Source organism: Eptesicus fuscus, chromosome 5 (assembly GCF_027574615.1).
Source record: "Eptesicus fuscus isolate TK198812 chromosome 5, DD_ASM_mEF_20220401, whole genome shotgun sequence".
Taxonomy (NCBI): Eukaryota; Metazoa; Chordata; class Mammalia; order Chiroptera; family Vespertilionidae; genus Eptesicus; species Eptesicus fuscus.
Window position 1 is genome coordinate 41,155,875 of NC_072477.1, and position 16,493 is coordinate 41,172,367.

General features: G+C 39.8%; 1 protein-coding gene across 1 annotated transcript in view; it reads left to right on the forward strand.

Moving 5' to 3' along the window:
- L2HGDH (L-2-hydroxyglutarate dehydrogenase) overlaps positions 1-16,493 on the forward strand; it is a 37,072-nt gene that overhangs the window by 16,576 nt on the left and 4,003 nt on the right. Inside the window, exons 5-9 of the mRNA XM_008139074.3 lie at positions 381-543; positions 2,458-2,492; positions 8,723-8,890; positions 9,824-9,981; positions 11,119-11,250. Of these exons, the coding sequence (XP_008137296.2) occupies positions 381-543; positions 2,458-2,492; positions 8,723-8,890; positions 9,824-9,981; positions 11,119-11,250 (656 nt within the window). The remainder of the gene's footprint in view (positions 1-380; positions 544-2,457; positions 2,493-8,722; positions 8,891-9,823; positions 9,982-11,118; positions 11,251-16,493) is intronic.

Sequence of the window (16,493 nt, forward strand, 5' to 3'; positions counted from 1 at the left end):
AACTGTGCATGAATTTTGTGCACTGGGCCTCTAGTATATACATACAGGGTGAGGCAAAAGTAGGTTTACAGCTGTGAGTACATGAAACACAGAGTTCATTCTTGTATATATTTTTAATTACTGTATCATTTTCCATATGAGCAACTGTAAACCTACTTTTTGCCCCACCCTGTATACTCAAGTTCAAATTCAGGCACTATGGAGCAAGCCTTTATTTTATTTTTCTTAAAAATTATCAGGGTTTTTTTTCCCATCAAGTAAGCATAATGTGTGTTACCCATCAAAATAACCAGTAAAAAATTTCAGCACAAAATAAAACTTATTCAACAAACTGTTCTCTTTAATTGTATTGCCTTGACTTTTTCATAATCCTATCCCAGGGTCTAATGGCTATTGATTGCCCATATACTGGCATTGTGGACTATCGTCAGGTGGCTTTATCATTTGCCCAGGATTTCCAAGATGCGGGTGGCTCTGTCTTGACCAATTTTGAAGTAAAAGATATTGAAATGGCTAGAGAAAGTCCTTCAAGAAGTGAAGATGGTAAGCTGTCCTTGTCCTTTCTTTGAATACTTATATTGACTTCTAAACAAACTTGGGACTGCTTTTGGCTGGGGTAGTGTTGGGGGACGTCCACCAGGAACTGGGCTAGAGTAGGGCACAGAGCTAGAGGCAGGTACAGAGGGTAATATTGGACGTGGGAAAACTGGGGCTTCCAGCAGGTCTTGTGTTGATAGAACTAGGCACTGATCGGACACTTCTCACTGATGTTACAACCTGAACTGCCAAGGCCGTTTGTATAAAACTAGAGTCCTGGTGCACAAATTCGTGCACAGTGGAGTCCTTCGGGCTGGCTGGCAATCGGGCTGATCAGGGCGTCTCTCCCAGTCCCGATTGGGGCTGATCAGAGCTAGGGGTAGGGGTAGTAGGGGCTGTGGGAGGTTGGCCGGCTGGCCAGGGGGGAAGGGCCATGGGAGGTTGGCCAGCCACAGGAGGTTGGCTGTGGGAGCGCATTGACACCAGGGGGCAGCTCCTGTGTTGAGTGTCTGCCCTCGGTGGTCAGTATGCATCATAGCGACTAGTTAACCGGTCGTTCTGGTTATTTGGTCGTTCCAGTCGCTTAGGATTTTATATATAGACTAGAGGCCCGATGCATGAAATTCATGCAAGGGCCTCATCCCTCACAGTGCAGCAGCTTGCCTCGGCCTCACAGCCGTGGTGGCTTGCCTCGGCCCCAGCCCCGGCTTTGTCACAAGGTCATTCGGCTGTCCAGTCTAATTAGCATATTACGCTTTTATTATTGTAGATTAGCCCCCAGATCCTTCCTTACCTGTAGGTTAGAGTCGGAATCCCTGGGGATGTTTGTTAAAACTCCATACTTTAGCATCACCTAGTCCAGTGGTCAGCACACCGCGGCTCGCAAGCCACATGCGGCTCTTTCCGCCCCTTGAGTGTGGCTCTTCCACAAAATACCACGTGCGGGCGCTTATGTACAGTGTGATTGAAACTTCGTGGCCCATGTGCAGAAGTCAGTTTTCGGCTCTCAAAAGAAATTTTCAATCGTTGTACTGTTGATATTTGGCTCTGTTGACTAATGAGTTTGCCGACCACTGACCTTGTCTTACTGAAGCAGATTGTGGATACAACATGACTTAGCCATTCTGAACTACCCACTTTGGGGATTTTTTTTTTTTAACTAAATGAATCGGTTTGTAAATTTTGAATTTGCTTTGGGGAAATGTTCTGGGTTTATTCTTGTTTGACAGGTTTTTCTTTTTGGAGATATGGGCCATATGAATCATCCTCCCAGTGTCCTACTAAATTCTAAGATGATGAGCAAAATTGTTAAATAAGATTGTGATAGGTAGGTAGCATAATCAATCAAATGTATTCAAGGTAAAAGTAGATCATATTCTTTAACTGTTGCACTTATGTGTTTTAAGACTTCGAGATCCCTTGTATCTGATTGGAAACTAATTTTATAAATACTTTATTATTGGAAGATTTTGTGTTTTAATAACTTTTGCTTCTTTTCACAACCTAGAATCTACAGAGATCCAGTAACCAACATTTGGACAAGTGTCATAACATTAGTCCAGTGGGAAAATACATACTGATTTATGATGATTCATTTTATAGCATGGTGTTTAGATTTGTAGGTCAGAGAAAAAAGCTGGGACTGCCTATGCTAGAGCTGAAGTGGGGGGAGGTTGATAAGCATATATTAAATGAATTCATATAAAATAATGTAAAAAACATGCCAGAGTTTTAAATATTGTCAAATATGAACTAGTTTAATCTTATTACTTGGTAAAAGTTTCAGGATGAAATGTGGAAAGTAATTATGGTTGTGACAAGAAACTCATTTAAATTTGTTTCTAGTATATTTCAAATACTGTAGGCCTTCTTTTACTAAAAATAAATCTTTCACCAATTCCTTTTTCCTTTTTTTTTTAGGGATGAAATATCCAATTGTTATAAGGAATACAAAGGTAAAGGTTCTTAAGCAAAATTACTTTCATCTATTTTATCTACTTTCATTCCCTCTTCTTTCTTCTTTAAAAATTTTATTTTAATTGATTTTAAAGAGATTAAGAGAGAGAAAGATATCGATCGGTTGCCTCCCACACACACCAGGACCAGGGATTGAACCCACAATCCAGGTATGTGATCTGACTGGGAATTGAACCTGCTACCTTCTGGTGTATGAGATGATGCTCCAACAACTGTGCTACACTGTCCAGGACCCTCTCCTTTCTTAAAAAGTTGAATTAACTACAGTGCTCTATTTTATGTCATTGAATGAAATCTGTCTAATGTAAGGTTATTCTGAAATAAATTCTTTGAGAATAATATAACTGTTTTCATTCCAAGAAGGGTTTCAACTTGAAATGTATTCATATAGTGACAGTGCCAGCAAAGAATATGATTATAAGTACTTGGAGTATTTAATTTTAAGGCAAAACTGATAGATATTTTATTGTTCTACCTGCTTACCTATCTTATCAACTCTCTACTAATGCGAAGACTTGGGGCAGGGTGTAGACTGTACAGAGGGAGATAGACTGCCTTCCTTCCTCTTCCCATAATCTAAAACAAGAACTATTTGGTGGATGGAAGTATTGCATTCTCTGTGTTGTTCCTGAATGATCAGAGTTCGTTCAGGAAAGCAGAGTCTATAATGAGGGTAGTCGGATTTATGGTAGGAATTAGATCTGACACATTGTGAAACCATCTGGGAAGCCAAGGTGCAGAAGGAGAGTTGGTAGATTAGAGACGTATCCAGCCAATTTGAGAAGCCAAATTGTATCCACCTGCTGAAGTGGAACCGCAAATGAGCAGCTCATGTGGAGATCTGGGGGATCTCTTGTCTACAACAGTTAGTCATTAGGATCAGTATGTGGGAAGCAGAGCTGGGTGTGGAGCTATAATTCACTTGGCCGTGAGTATTTATCACTACCTTGGCCTAGAGTGACCTTCAGTGAATAGTGGCTGCTGCTTTACTTCTACCTGTCCAATCACATTTAATTCCTGTTTTGGTCAAATTTAAGAAGGAACCATATAGGGAGGTGATTCTGTCAAGCCTAGTTCCCAGTTTAACCAAATTGACACAGTATAACCTCCCACAGTCCATCCCTTTTCAATTTGCCATCCAATCACACCCCTTATAACCACATTACTTTCCAAATAAAGACAGTAATAAAATCATGCTTCTACCTACAAGGCTCAACTATCTTTCATACAAATGAAGACATGCTTACTACCATAACAGAATACCACAGGCTTAAACAACAGAAATTTATTTTGTCACAGTTCTGGAGGCTCAAAGTCTAAGATCAAGATGCCATCAGGACTGGTTTCTAGTGAGAGCTTTCTCAGCTTATAGATGGCTGCCTTCTCACTGTGACCTCACTTGGTCTCTTCTCTGGGCATGCTCATATAGTGACAGTGCCACTATAGTGACAGAAAGAGGGAGAGGGAGAGAGAGAATATGAGAACGTGAGCGCACACAATTTTTTTCGAGTCTTTCTCTTATAAGAACACCAGTCCTATCAAATTAGGGCTTCACTCCTGTGACCTCATTTAACCTTAATGATCTCTTCTAAAGGCTCTATCTCCAAGTATAGTCAAATGGGGAGTTGAGGCTTCAACATATGAATTTTGGGGGGAATGGGAACACAATTCATTTTATAACAATGAGGAAGAAGAAAGAATTGGTTAATTACATCTTTATTTCACAGTAAGGAAGAAATAACTACTACATTTCTCATAATTATATTCCTCATTTATGTTACCAATCATGTGGTCATATTTATAATTTCCTTCTTCCACTATCTATTCCATAGTCCCTTGGCCCTTGGCAAGCCTCTCAGCTGGTCATGGTTCCTAGTTTGGTGGGAAAACTCAAACTTTTATTCCTGAAGTGTCTCTGCCATTAGCAGCCCTGCCTGTTTTATGTTGTAGTGGTTTCCATCAACTTTTATAGCAATGAGTGGGGTTACCAAGAGATAGCCCAGGAGATCTATAGCCCAAACGTACTCCTCTTTATCATTCCCAAGCTCTCTGTGTGGTAGCAACTCTCTTTCAGTTACCCCATTCAGTCCCAGGTGGTGTGATTTCTAGTCAGGGCATTTGCCTGGGTTGTGAGCTCGATCCCCAGCAGGGGGCATTCAGGAGGCAAGCCAAACAATGATTCTCTCTCGGCACTGATGTTTCTGTCTTTCCCTCTCCCTTCCTCTCTGAAATCAATAAAAATATATATTTTTTAAAATTATCCCCATTCAGTACAGTAATCTTCTTTGCCTTTTGATTCACTGTCATGAGGAACTCAAAGTGGCCAGGTGTGACAGTATTAACTTCTAGCGTAATGGAACCATTGCTTATTCTCTGATGGAAGCATTTTTCCCTTGGGACCTAAGACTTCTAAACCATTAGAGCCCACAGTTGTGGGGCGAGGAAGAAGAAATTTGGATTAGAAGCAGAAACTAGTGGATTATTGTAAGGTGCTACTCCCATTTCTATCTCTTGATTTTCTGACCTGTGATTCCTGACTATGGGAGAAACATACCATATATTAGTCACTGATTTAGAGCATATACTGCATCTGGAAGACTTTGCCCCAGCCCTGCAGGGTGTTGCTAGTCAGCTACTGTAGTTACTGAATCTTCAAAAGTCCTTTCCACTTTGTCACCCAGCAGCTTCAGGATGCTGGGGGAAATGATAACATCAGTGAATTCCACAAGCATGAGCCTATCATTATATTTCATTTACTGTAAAATAAGCTCACTGATCAGAAGTAATGCTTCTGGGTAAAATACCATAAAATTGATTAAGTTCACAGATGGTGGTTTCCACAGAGGCGTTGTGGGCAGGGAAGACAAATCTATATCAGTGAGGACTAAGTGCTGCCCCCCTCCTCTTTATTTAAATTGGGAGATTGAGCATTCTCCCAACAGCAGATTGAGTGGCTATAGACACATCAGCCTTACTAAGTCCATGTTGCTGATCCCACACATCACCTCCATCCTTACTGCCATAATCATTTAGTTTGTGAAGTCATTGAGTAAGGACAGAGGTGGCTGGGGAAAGAGGCTAACCAGTGTTCACAGAGTAGGTCATCTTGTCTATGATTACTAAAATCTTTCTCTGCCCCAGTTACTCTTCAGTGAGCATCCATACAGAACTTAAATACCTTTATCTTCCAAGCCTTTTTGGGGAGGTCCATTCACATACCTCTTCTCCAGAGTTCCTTTTCCTGACCAGCCAGCCAAAACATTAGTCATTGCACATGCAATTGTACAGATGCCTACTTCTAGCCATCTCTCCTTCTGGGAGAGATAAACAACCAGTACAGTGGTCAAAGTGCTACCTGCTGGGAGCATTTCCGCAGTCCTTTGGGCCACTCAGGTGGGGCTCTGGTGCTGCCACTGTTTTCTTTCGAGTGGTGCCAGAATGGTGTGCAGAACCATTTGTAAACCAGGCCTCTATTTTTTCTTCCTTGGCCAACTGAGTATAGAGAATTTCCCATGGGGCACAGGGGCAAGTTTAGAGGGAGGAGGTAATTTTGTTGTTAATTCTCACCCAAGGATATTTTTTCCATTGGTTTTTAGAGAGAGTGGAAGAGAGAGAGAAACAGATGTGAGAGACACATCAATTGGTTGCCTCCTGCGCATGCCCTGGCCAGGGCCAGGGATCCAACCTGCAGCCCAGGTACATGCCCTTGACTTGGAGTCAAACCCACAACCCTTCAGTGCGTGGGCCAGTGCTCTAACCACTGAGCACACCGGCCAGGGCAGGAGGAGGTAATTTAGTAGGAGTAGGGATCATGAGAATTGGAGCCACTTGCCTCTGCGACTTATTTATGCCTGCAGGACCTATACAACCCTGATCTTGTATATTCTACTTCCTCTTGATAACAGAGTGCCACTGAACACACCCAGTTTTGTGGCTTGGTGAGTCAGACAATACCCTCTTAATAATGGGTAGTTCACATGGTAGCTTGGTGGCCTGTGGTCAAATGTTGAGTCAGAGCCAGAAGCACTTTCTCAGAAGGATCTCAGAAGGAGGATAATTATCTGCAGAGGATGGTATAACTTTCCTCCAAAGTCGTGAAGTTCTGTACTCGGATTTCACCTACAGGGGCCTTCCAAAGTCTCCGTAAAACATGACTCTCTGCCACAGACACTTTGAGTCCCGTCAGATCTGCTGGCAGAGCAACCAGCGTCTCTATTCAAAGAACAATTAAAAGTCTGTTTCTGCCCCTACTTACAGGTTATTTTCACTAGAGTATGGCATCATATGATGGCTGATGAGCAGGGGCCTATGGGATACCAGTGGGTTATATTTCACCCACAATTTCTATAATTGTTGGCTTTTATTTTGACATATTCCTTTATTATAGTTAAATAATAATTTAAAAATTTGAGTCAACTTACCAAGTTGAACATCTCTGCTTTTATGAGGTTAAAAGAAAAGGAATTAAAAAAAAATAAACTTTTGAAGGGAGGATTTAGAAACTAAAATTTATAGATTGCATGTAGGAGAAAAGTCTGTTTCACTTATGAAATAGCAATAGAGATGAATCATTTTTTAAAGAAATGTATTTTTTAACAAATGCTGTATCATTCAATGTTTACCTAAATTTGCATTTTGGATGTGAAATTAGTGTGAATGCAATTATTGTTTCATCTATATTATAAAATTATTTCAGAGACCTGTGATAGTTTTTAATAATTTCTCCCTTTGGAACTATTCCTTGAGTTTTTTAAAGAGAACTGTTAAATTATTAGAATGCTGGTACCATGCTACAAATTCTCTTATCATTACATTTATCATATGGCTTATCTACATTTTATGTTCTAAGAATGAGAGAATTGCTGGCATTTCAAGTAAGGACTGGTAGATTCATATCACATGAAATATTTCTTGTACTTCTGCTATATAACTCCAGATGAACAGGAAAGATATTAACCAATTTAGAAGAAGTCATGTTTTTTGTTGTTGTTGACATAGCCCCTTGACTTCAAGTGTCTTCAAACTACCATGGTTTAGCCTAGCTAATTTGAACTCACTGCAGAGAAGTTTCATCTGATTTTTGTCAGAAGTGTGACTTGCATAACTCTTGAAAAGAGGCTTACCTTGGTAGGTAGGCAAAAATAGGATGCATGCAAAGTTAGAATAGGGCTGAACCACTAAGGGCTGAAAAGAAAGAGAATATTAACCCTTTGCACTCGCTTGCTTTTTTCTCGATTCCTTTATTTTAATGCTAACCGTGTGGAGTCACACTCGACATCCGATTGCAAAAGGTTAAGACAGATGAGAACTCTGAGGCTTCAGAAACAGGTCATCTGGGGAGGAAATCTAAGAACAAGAAATTAATTACCTGAGCAAGGAGATGCTAGTTTTTACTGTGTGAGAAGTAAAGAGATGGGAATTGGAGTGTGGTGGTAAATTGTGGTTAAATGAAATTATTTAGGAAATAGGGTAGTAAATTGGCTAACCCTAGCAGAGTTCATCTAAAAATATGTAGGTGATAATCACAAATAAAATTTATGGGGAAATACCACAGCCTAGATTAGTCTCCTAGTTGTTAAAGCAAACCTAGACTGTAGTGTGTGTTCTCAGTAAATGTAGATTGAATGAATGGGGTTTTGAAAGTAGCCTCCGTTTGCAAAGTAGACATTGATCAGGAAGGAGAAATTGGTTGGTGGTGGGTTACCGTTGTAGTGTGAAGCAACCTGATAATGATCAGGATAATTACTCATAGATAAGATAGGAGAAGCTGTCTGAAATACAGAGGCAGCCAAACTGGTGAGGGGGACATCTAACTGAAGTTTGCTTCATCATGCAACAAATAGTTAAGAAGTTCTATGGTCTTAGTATAAAGTGTGTGTGTGTGTGTGTGTGTGTGTGTGTGTGTGTGTGTGTGTGTCTGTCTTGTGTGTGTGTTGTGTGTATCTTGTTAAGTATTCTCACTAGGTAGGTCAACCATTGAAACATTAAAGTACAAAATTTAAGGTGACATCCTCTTGCCTGCCACTAGCCTAAGTTTCTAGCTGCCACCTAAATGCTGAAGAATTTGTTTTGCTGATACTTGCATTTAATTTCCTCTTTTAAAAGGAATAAAAAGAAAAAATGTCCTTTTCTGTATACTTATTTATTGTCTCTTCTATCACCTGTTTTTCTGCTTACTAAAAATCATTGTTCTTCTCTTACACACTAGGGAGAGGAAGTTCAATGTCAGTATGTTGTGACATGTGCAGGACTTTACTCAGACCGTATTTCCGAGCTGAGTGGCTGCAGTCCCGATCCTCAAATTGTCCCATTCCGGGGGGATTACCTGCTCTTGAAGCCAGAAAAATGCTATCTTGTGAAAGGAAATATTTATCCGGTAGGTATGATGCTTTTGCAGTCTCATCCTTCTCAAGATGACGGGGCAGAAAGGGAATGAAACAAAACTTTCATCTGGGTCAGAACTAAGAGATATTTTGAAGGGCTTTTTATGCAAGCTTTTTATCTTTTTCTCTTATGGTTAAGTTCCTAAACATTTATTCTGATATTATAGTCATTAACTTATACTAAATTGCCCACAAGTACATGTCTTCAGAAAGCATGAGTGCATCATGGGAAGGGCTAGCAAGAAATAACCCAATTCTCTCTCCTATCTGGTGGAAGGAATACTCATGAGAGAACTTGCCCCTTTTGCATGCCCAGATACCCAGCACTCTTTCTTAGTTCTACCTATAGATGCAGAAAAAGGGGTTGTGGCCACTCTGTAGTTTCATGATGGAGAAGACAGAGCCCTTTAAATGAAGAGTTCATTCTGCATGGAACTACTAGGTTGAACCAGATGGAATCACTAATATTCCCCTACTTAGCGTTTTTGACCTTGCCAAAAAATCCATTGCATGTGCTCTATTCCAGTACTTTCCGACTTTATAAAAGCCTGTGCTATGAATGTGTGTGTGTTTCTGGCAGCTCTGATTTTACTTGCCAGCCACATACATCCCTCGTTGGAGGTGTGGTGGGAGAGTAGGCTGGGGAATAACCTGAAGTAGGACAGTTCTTTTCTTTTTTTTTCCCCTCTTTACCCAGAAAGAGAAATAGATGGGAGTGTATATTAGTGTCAATAGCATCAGTGTTTTCTGTGTGGCATTCCTAGGCAGAAGCATGTAAATAAAAAGTATATCTCAGTACAGATCAAAAGAATACAAATTAAATGCATGGGAAGAAAGTGATTTATATTGCCAGTTGAATATTTGCCTGCATGCTAAAATGCAGTATGGGACAGGGCTAACAGTTCTTTGCTGTGTTAAATCCGTAGGTCCCAGATAGCCGGTTTCCTTTCCTAGGAGTTCACTTCACACCAAGGATGGATGGCAGTATTTGGCTAGGGCCTAATGCAGTTCTTGCCTTTAAACGAGAGGGCTACAAACCTTTTGACTTTAGTGCCAGAGATATTATGGATGTAATTACCAAGAGGTAACCAACTTACTTTAAAAAGTGACTTTATGTGTTTATATTTTTAACATGGGAAATTTTGTCTTTCTTGAAATTCTATTTATTGGGTAAATCCTCACATTTGTGATTATTTATTATGTTGATTTTTTAAATTAATCTAAATTAAGAGCTTTGAAGAATAAGAATAATGTTTTAACTACCTCAGGGAAATTCTGATGATCCAGGGTGAAGTCTTGGTTAAAAATAACAAGACCAAGACCCAGTCACATACGTATGTGACAATCCAAACCTTGTTTTGCTAACCTTCTAGTTGCATTTGAAAAAAAAAAAAGTTTCCTAATCAGTAGATGGCTTACTTTGATAAAGTGATTTCGAGCCAGTCACCATCATTTTGAAAACCACTGGAGAAACTTCGGAGAACCAAAGTTGTTTCCTTCTGTGGAAAATTAACAATGTGTTGACCCGAGACACAGAATCTTTACTTTATTGTAAGAACTCGGTAAGGTGTGTGTTTGTTTGTTTTTTTGTTGTTTTTTTGGGGGGGAAGGGTTCATTTTAGCAGTGTTGCTCTCCAGACGTTTTCACGTCAAAATTACTAGAAAGCTTTTTAAGCTATACTTGAATTTCACCTTCTACAGATTCTGAAACAGAAGGGGTTTTCTAGCATGTGTGCTTTAAAAATACATACATACATACATAGACTATACAGAGTCTCACGTGAGAATCATTCCTAGAGTATCTTACCTCTGGCTGATAAAAACAACAACAACAAACAAACAAGCAAACGAAAAACGGTAAACTTCTTCCTTCTTTAATGTCCTGAGGTAAAGACCTGCTAATGCCTCTGAGGAGTGTTTTGAAAGCATGTAACATTTGTATCAGAAAGCCTTTTGGTTGGCAGGTGCCACAGGATTCTAGTTTGAAACCAGCATTCTCAGGTCATCTAAGTTTGAAAGGCGTTTACCTTTGGTTTTGGTTCCATTCCTTTGATGAGGCTTCCTTCTTCTAGTGGCCAAACGTTGATTTTCTTTTAATATGTGGGGTTTTTTTACTTGGCCTAGATTTCTGTGATGCCCCTGTCCAAATCTAATGGTTGTGAAGATGTTTCATAGTAACAAAGGGTTCCTTTCTCTCAAAGGTTTTCTGTTCTGTTTCCAGCGGCTTGATTAAACTGGTGTCGCAGAATTTCTCCTATGGCGTCAGTGAGATGTATAAAGCCTGTTTTCTCAGTGCAACGGTGAAGCACCTTCAGAAGTTTATCCCTGAAATTACTGTCAGCGATATACGTAGGTAAGAAGAAGCCATCAGGATTGTAAAAACAGTCGTGATTTAGGGGAACTTGGAGGTGGGTCTGGCTTGGTGACTCATAGGCTCCCTTTCAGTCAGTGTGTCCACTGAATCTGTGTGCTCTCTTTCCCAGCAAGTTGTTGTGTTCCATTTGCAGTGCATGAGTTGGGTATTGCTGCATGGTGGCCCTCAGTGCTGGAACTACGTCTACCATTTATAATTATCTAGACTACCTTACAGCATTAAATGGAAATCTCCATTGCATCTGTATTGATATGCCACCATCACCTTGTGTCTAGCTATCACACATAATAAAAAAAATCTTGTCTGAAAATTTTTCAAAAAGACTTTTTATTGATTTCTAGAGAAGGAGGGAAACGGGGAGAGAGAGAGAGAGAGAGAGAGAGAGAGAGAGAGAGAGAGAGAGAGAGAGAGAGAAAAAGAGAAAGAGAGAGAGAGAAACATCAGTGTGAGAGTGAAACATCAGTTGGCTGCCTCCTGCACACCCCTTACCAGGGATTGAGCTCAAAACCTAGGTATGTGCCCTGAACCAGAATCGAACCGGCAACCATTTGGTGCACAGGATGATGCCCAACTAACTGAGCCATACCATCCAGGGCTTGTCTGAAATTTTTAAGATCTCCCTGGCCTTGGCCTCTTGTGATTCCAAAGCCTTTTTCTTTAATTCTGTATAAGCTCAATGGTCACCATATTAACTAATTAGGTAATAAACACATTACAATACTATTTTGTTTGATTCTTAAAACCTTCTAGAAACACATTCCTATACTTGGCATCTTACCTTGCTTCTTCTCTACGTTTGTTTGTTGGATTTTTTTTTGGGGGGGGGCGGGGGGGCGGAATCCTATTCCACTCAGCGACTCTACTTTCAGAAAAGAAGTGGGAAGTAGTGTAGTAACAATCAATGTGAGTCAAAGGAAGGATTACTTAAATTGTTTTGGTGGTTTGTTTGTTTTTTCTTAAAGGTCAAAGCTTTCTGGACTTGATCTGTAAATTGTCCTAAATACTACCCGAGCCTATTTCCTTTTCTCTTTGGTGACATTTGTATGGTGTTCACCTTTTCCCCTGAATAAACCATTTGTTAGGCCTCATCAGCAGTGTACTCTGAGATACTCCCCTCCATGAATCCATCCCATGAATCTTCAGAGAACTAAATGTCTGTCGCCTCGGTAACAGCTGCAGAACTTGCCTGGTGTAAAATGTCAGCAGCTTAGCTATCTGGGAAGAGAGCAGTCATCATGTCAGCTGTCTCCCTTAGGGGAACGTCCTGCTAAGTCTGACTCTAATATATCATTCGCAGACCAGCCTCTTGGAATCCTTAGAAGAACTACTAAAACCCAGCTAATGTTTTACTCTTATCTCTCTCACCCCTCTACTTACCTTTTGAAATGGAAGGGATAAAAATATCTAGGCTTTATTTTCTTTCACTCATCTATAAATAAAGGCTTTTATGTTTTTAGTGGTTTGCTTTAGCAAACTTGTTATGTTTTATATCTGAAAATAAGTTGGCCAAGTCTGGTGTCTGTTACTGCTATTGATATTCCTTGGAAAATACAATAGGTGTATAAATAGTTGCAGTGAATTCACTACTCATATTTGATTACCACCCTTTTGTAAAAGCCTGAGGGAAACTCTTTAGACCAGTGGATTTCATAAGTTAGAACTGGACTGGGGCTGGTGGGTTTTGGTGAACACTTCTTTGTCTCTGGGTGTGAGAGTGTTGATTTCAATTACCAGTTTCATTAGCAGGTAGTAGAGAAGGGTATGCAGCACTGTAGGCAGGTGCATTTAGGGACAAATTCACCCCAATCACAGATGAGTTTCTCTTTGGAGATAGAGAAATAATTCCATTTACTCTTTCCCTTTTATTCAATACTTATCGCGATTAAATGTGGGAAATTATCAATAAAAAAGGAAGTTATAGAAGATATGTTTGATACCATTTATATAAGATTATACAATACCACATATTATTTATGGATTGCACATGTAATGTGAAAATAAAAACAAATACAGTGGTAAACACCTAATTCAGGAGAGTGGTTACCTCTGGGGAGAGAAGGGAATGGGATCCAGAGAGTTCCACAGGGGCTATTATCATATCTATAATGCTTTATTTCTTAAGCTGTTTGTTAAGAAAACAGGTGTTCATCATATTATTCTCTGTACTTTGTCATATGCCTGAAATAGTAAATAATAATAATAAAAATGATCAATAGACTTTCCCGCATTGTGAAGTCCAGTTCTTGCTTATCATGCAACCCACTGTAGTAAAACCCTAAGTGCTGTACCAGTAATATTGAGACAGAAGCATATTAAGCAGTTCTGGATCTTAAAAGAGAACTGAAGCAGCACTTTTAGTGGGATATTTAGCTCAGGATGATGTTCTTAAATTGCAGTAACCACCAGTGAGCATCCGGCTTGACTTCTCATTGCCTACCAAGTGATGGGCAACCTTTTGAGGTTGGTGTGTCAAACTTCGCCAAAAAAACTGAGCATAACTGCATAACTTGGGTAGTGTGTCACTTTGAGGAAAAAACATTATTTCACAAATGTTTCATCCTCAGGAGCAGCAAATGTTTCATCCTCAGCATGAGGCCACCTCAGCGGCCACGTGTCATCAGAAATGGCTATGCGTGTCAGTGCTGACACGCGTGTCATAGTTTCGCCATCACTGGCCTAGCCAGAGTATCTTGGACAGTAATTTAACTGGTGAACATTAGATTGGAATGTAAAGTTATAATCTGTCAATATATATATGCATTAGACATAACAATTTCTCGTTGTTAAATCTGATTTCAAAGGTTCTGAATTTTAGCTATAAAGTCCTTTAACTTGCTCTGTGGTTAATTTGGACATGGTAATCTAACAGCAGTTTGTATCTGTTAACGTTGCAAGGATGTAAAAGATAAAGACATAAATGCCAAGATCTCCTCTTGTCTCACTCTTCTCTTTGAAAAATTTCTTTTTTTTTTAATTTCTTTATTGATTAAGGTATCACATATTTGTCCTCGTCCCCCCATTCCCATCCCACCCCCCTCCCCACACATGCCCCCACCCCCCTGTTGTCCTTAACCGCTGGTTAGGCTCATATGCTTGCACACAAGTCCTTTGGTTGATCTCCCCTTTACCCCCACCCTTCCCTACCCTCCCCCCGAGGCCCGACAGTCTGATCCATGCCTCCTTATTTCTGGGTCTGTTCTTGTTCATCAGTCTATGTTGTTCATTATTTCCCCTAGATGAGTGAGATCATGTGCTATTAGAAATACACTTATAAGAACCGAAAATGAGACAAGCAATAATGGTTATGGTGACAGGCAAATGAATCGGTCTGTAGTGAGTTTCTTTCTGGGCCAACAGTTCTTTTGAGACCCAATTTCAATGTCTACAGTTCCTTATGTGTACATGTCAGCACTGACATTTCAGTTCTGGATGGTGGACAAATGGTGGTAATGCAGGTCCGACTCTGTCTGGTTTGGTCCTGTGCAATCTGCTGTGATGAACAGCTGCTAACTGCTAGTATGGGAAGGCCACATCAACGTCTTCCGTCTCTGGACTGCTTCTCTTCTGTCTTCATGGCTGGAGTAGTCCTGTCGATTCCTCTCTTACTAGAATCCACATGGTCTCGGAGTTGTTTTCTGAAAATATACAAACATATTCTTGACCAAAAGTTAATAAAGGAATATTTTCTATAAATTTGACAGGGGATCCTTTTTCAATTTTTGCCCAAATGATTTTCCTCTGGCTTGTCTTGTCACCTTGTGTGTTTTTCATGGGTGTCTTGCTTTTAGCCTTACAATTAATTTTCTAAAGTATTAATTTTCTAGATGTAATTTACTTACAGGATATTTTTCCTTACATGATATTCCTCTACTATCCCCTCCTTTTTTGATTTAAATGTTAGGAGGCTTTTGAAAATTTTATAATGTAGTCTTGATGGCTTTTAAATTTTAATTTTTTGCACTATAATATTACTGTTTTAGGTTCATTATATGGTACACAATTTTATCGTGAGATGAAGTACCAATAAAAATTTTAGTTGACACTTTAGGAACACCTTTTTGTCCAGTATAATTATTTTTTCTAGAATATTCACTTGTTTCAACTAGCCAATTTAAATTTGCCTGAAAACTTGACTACTATTTTACTGTCAAATTTATTACTCTAACAATAATCTTGTTTTACCCTGTAAATATTGGTGGAAGGGATTATTTGCCTTCTTGAGTAGGTCCTGAGCATTCCTGGTGGTAGGCTGGATTTAGATATCATAAACCCACTTCCCCACAACATGTGTACAAGGCAACTCAAACAATTCTTGTTGGAGTGAAAGGGCAGCTGCTGTCGGCCAAGTCTCTGTCGGTGAAAAATTTCTTATTTGGGGAATTCTAGAGTAAATTTTTAGGCAAGATGTTTCCATCCTGAGTGATAGCTAAAGACTATACTGTGTCATTGTGAAATGCAAAGGTGAAAGCCAAATATCCCTGCAGTAAAGGTGATCTAGACCAGGGTGTGTTAGTACTGGCACTATTGACATTTGGGGCCAAGTAAGTCTCTGTTGTGGGAGACTGTCCAGTTCACTGTAGGATGTTCAGCAGCATCTCTGACCCCTACTGACTAGGTGCCAGCAGTACTTCCTTGTTAAGACAACCAAAAATTTCTGCAGACATCGCCACATGTCCTCTAGGGGGCAAAACCTCCCTTGGTTGAGAACCACTAAACTAATAAATTTGGTAATCCTCACACTACCCAACGCTAAGAGAGTCTGGAGAAAATATAATAAAAATCCTTTTAAATACATATAGCCGGGAGTGTGAGAAAGTAAGGAGCATCCCAGGAGCAAGGACTAAGGGGAAATAGAAAACCCAAATATTGAGAGGAATTGGTGCTTGATGCTGTTGTGGAGGGGTGGGGAGGATTGGCTGATTTTTATATAAATATAGCTATGTTTTATTTTTAATTGCTTTGTGGTTTACATTAAAGTAATGCAGATCTTAAGTGGTCAGTGAATTTTTCCAAATGTATAAACTCATGTATCAACCACAGAAAACAAGATATAAAACAATAGGGACATGTATTTTAGTTGCTACTCAAGTGCTGGAAAGGAGGCCTTGGGTCTGTAAAAGGTAAAAAGTTGGAACTGAGACCACTGGGTTAATCCAGGGACTCTTGAAAGGGCTGCACCCTCAGTGAAAAGGAAGTCTTAAAAAAAATTCCCCTTGGCACCA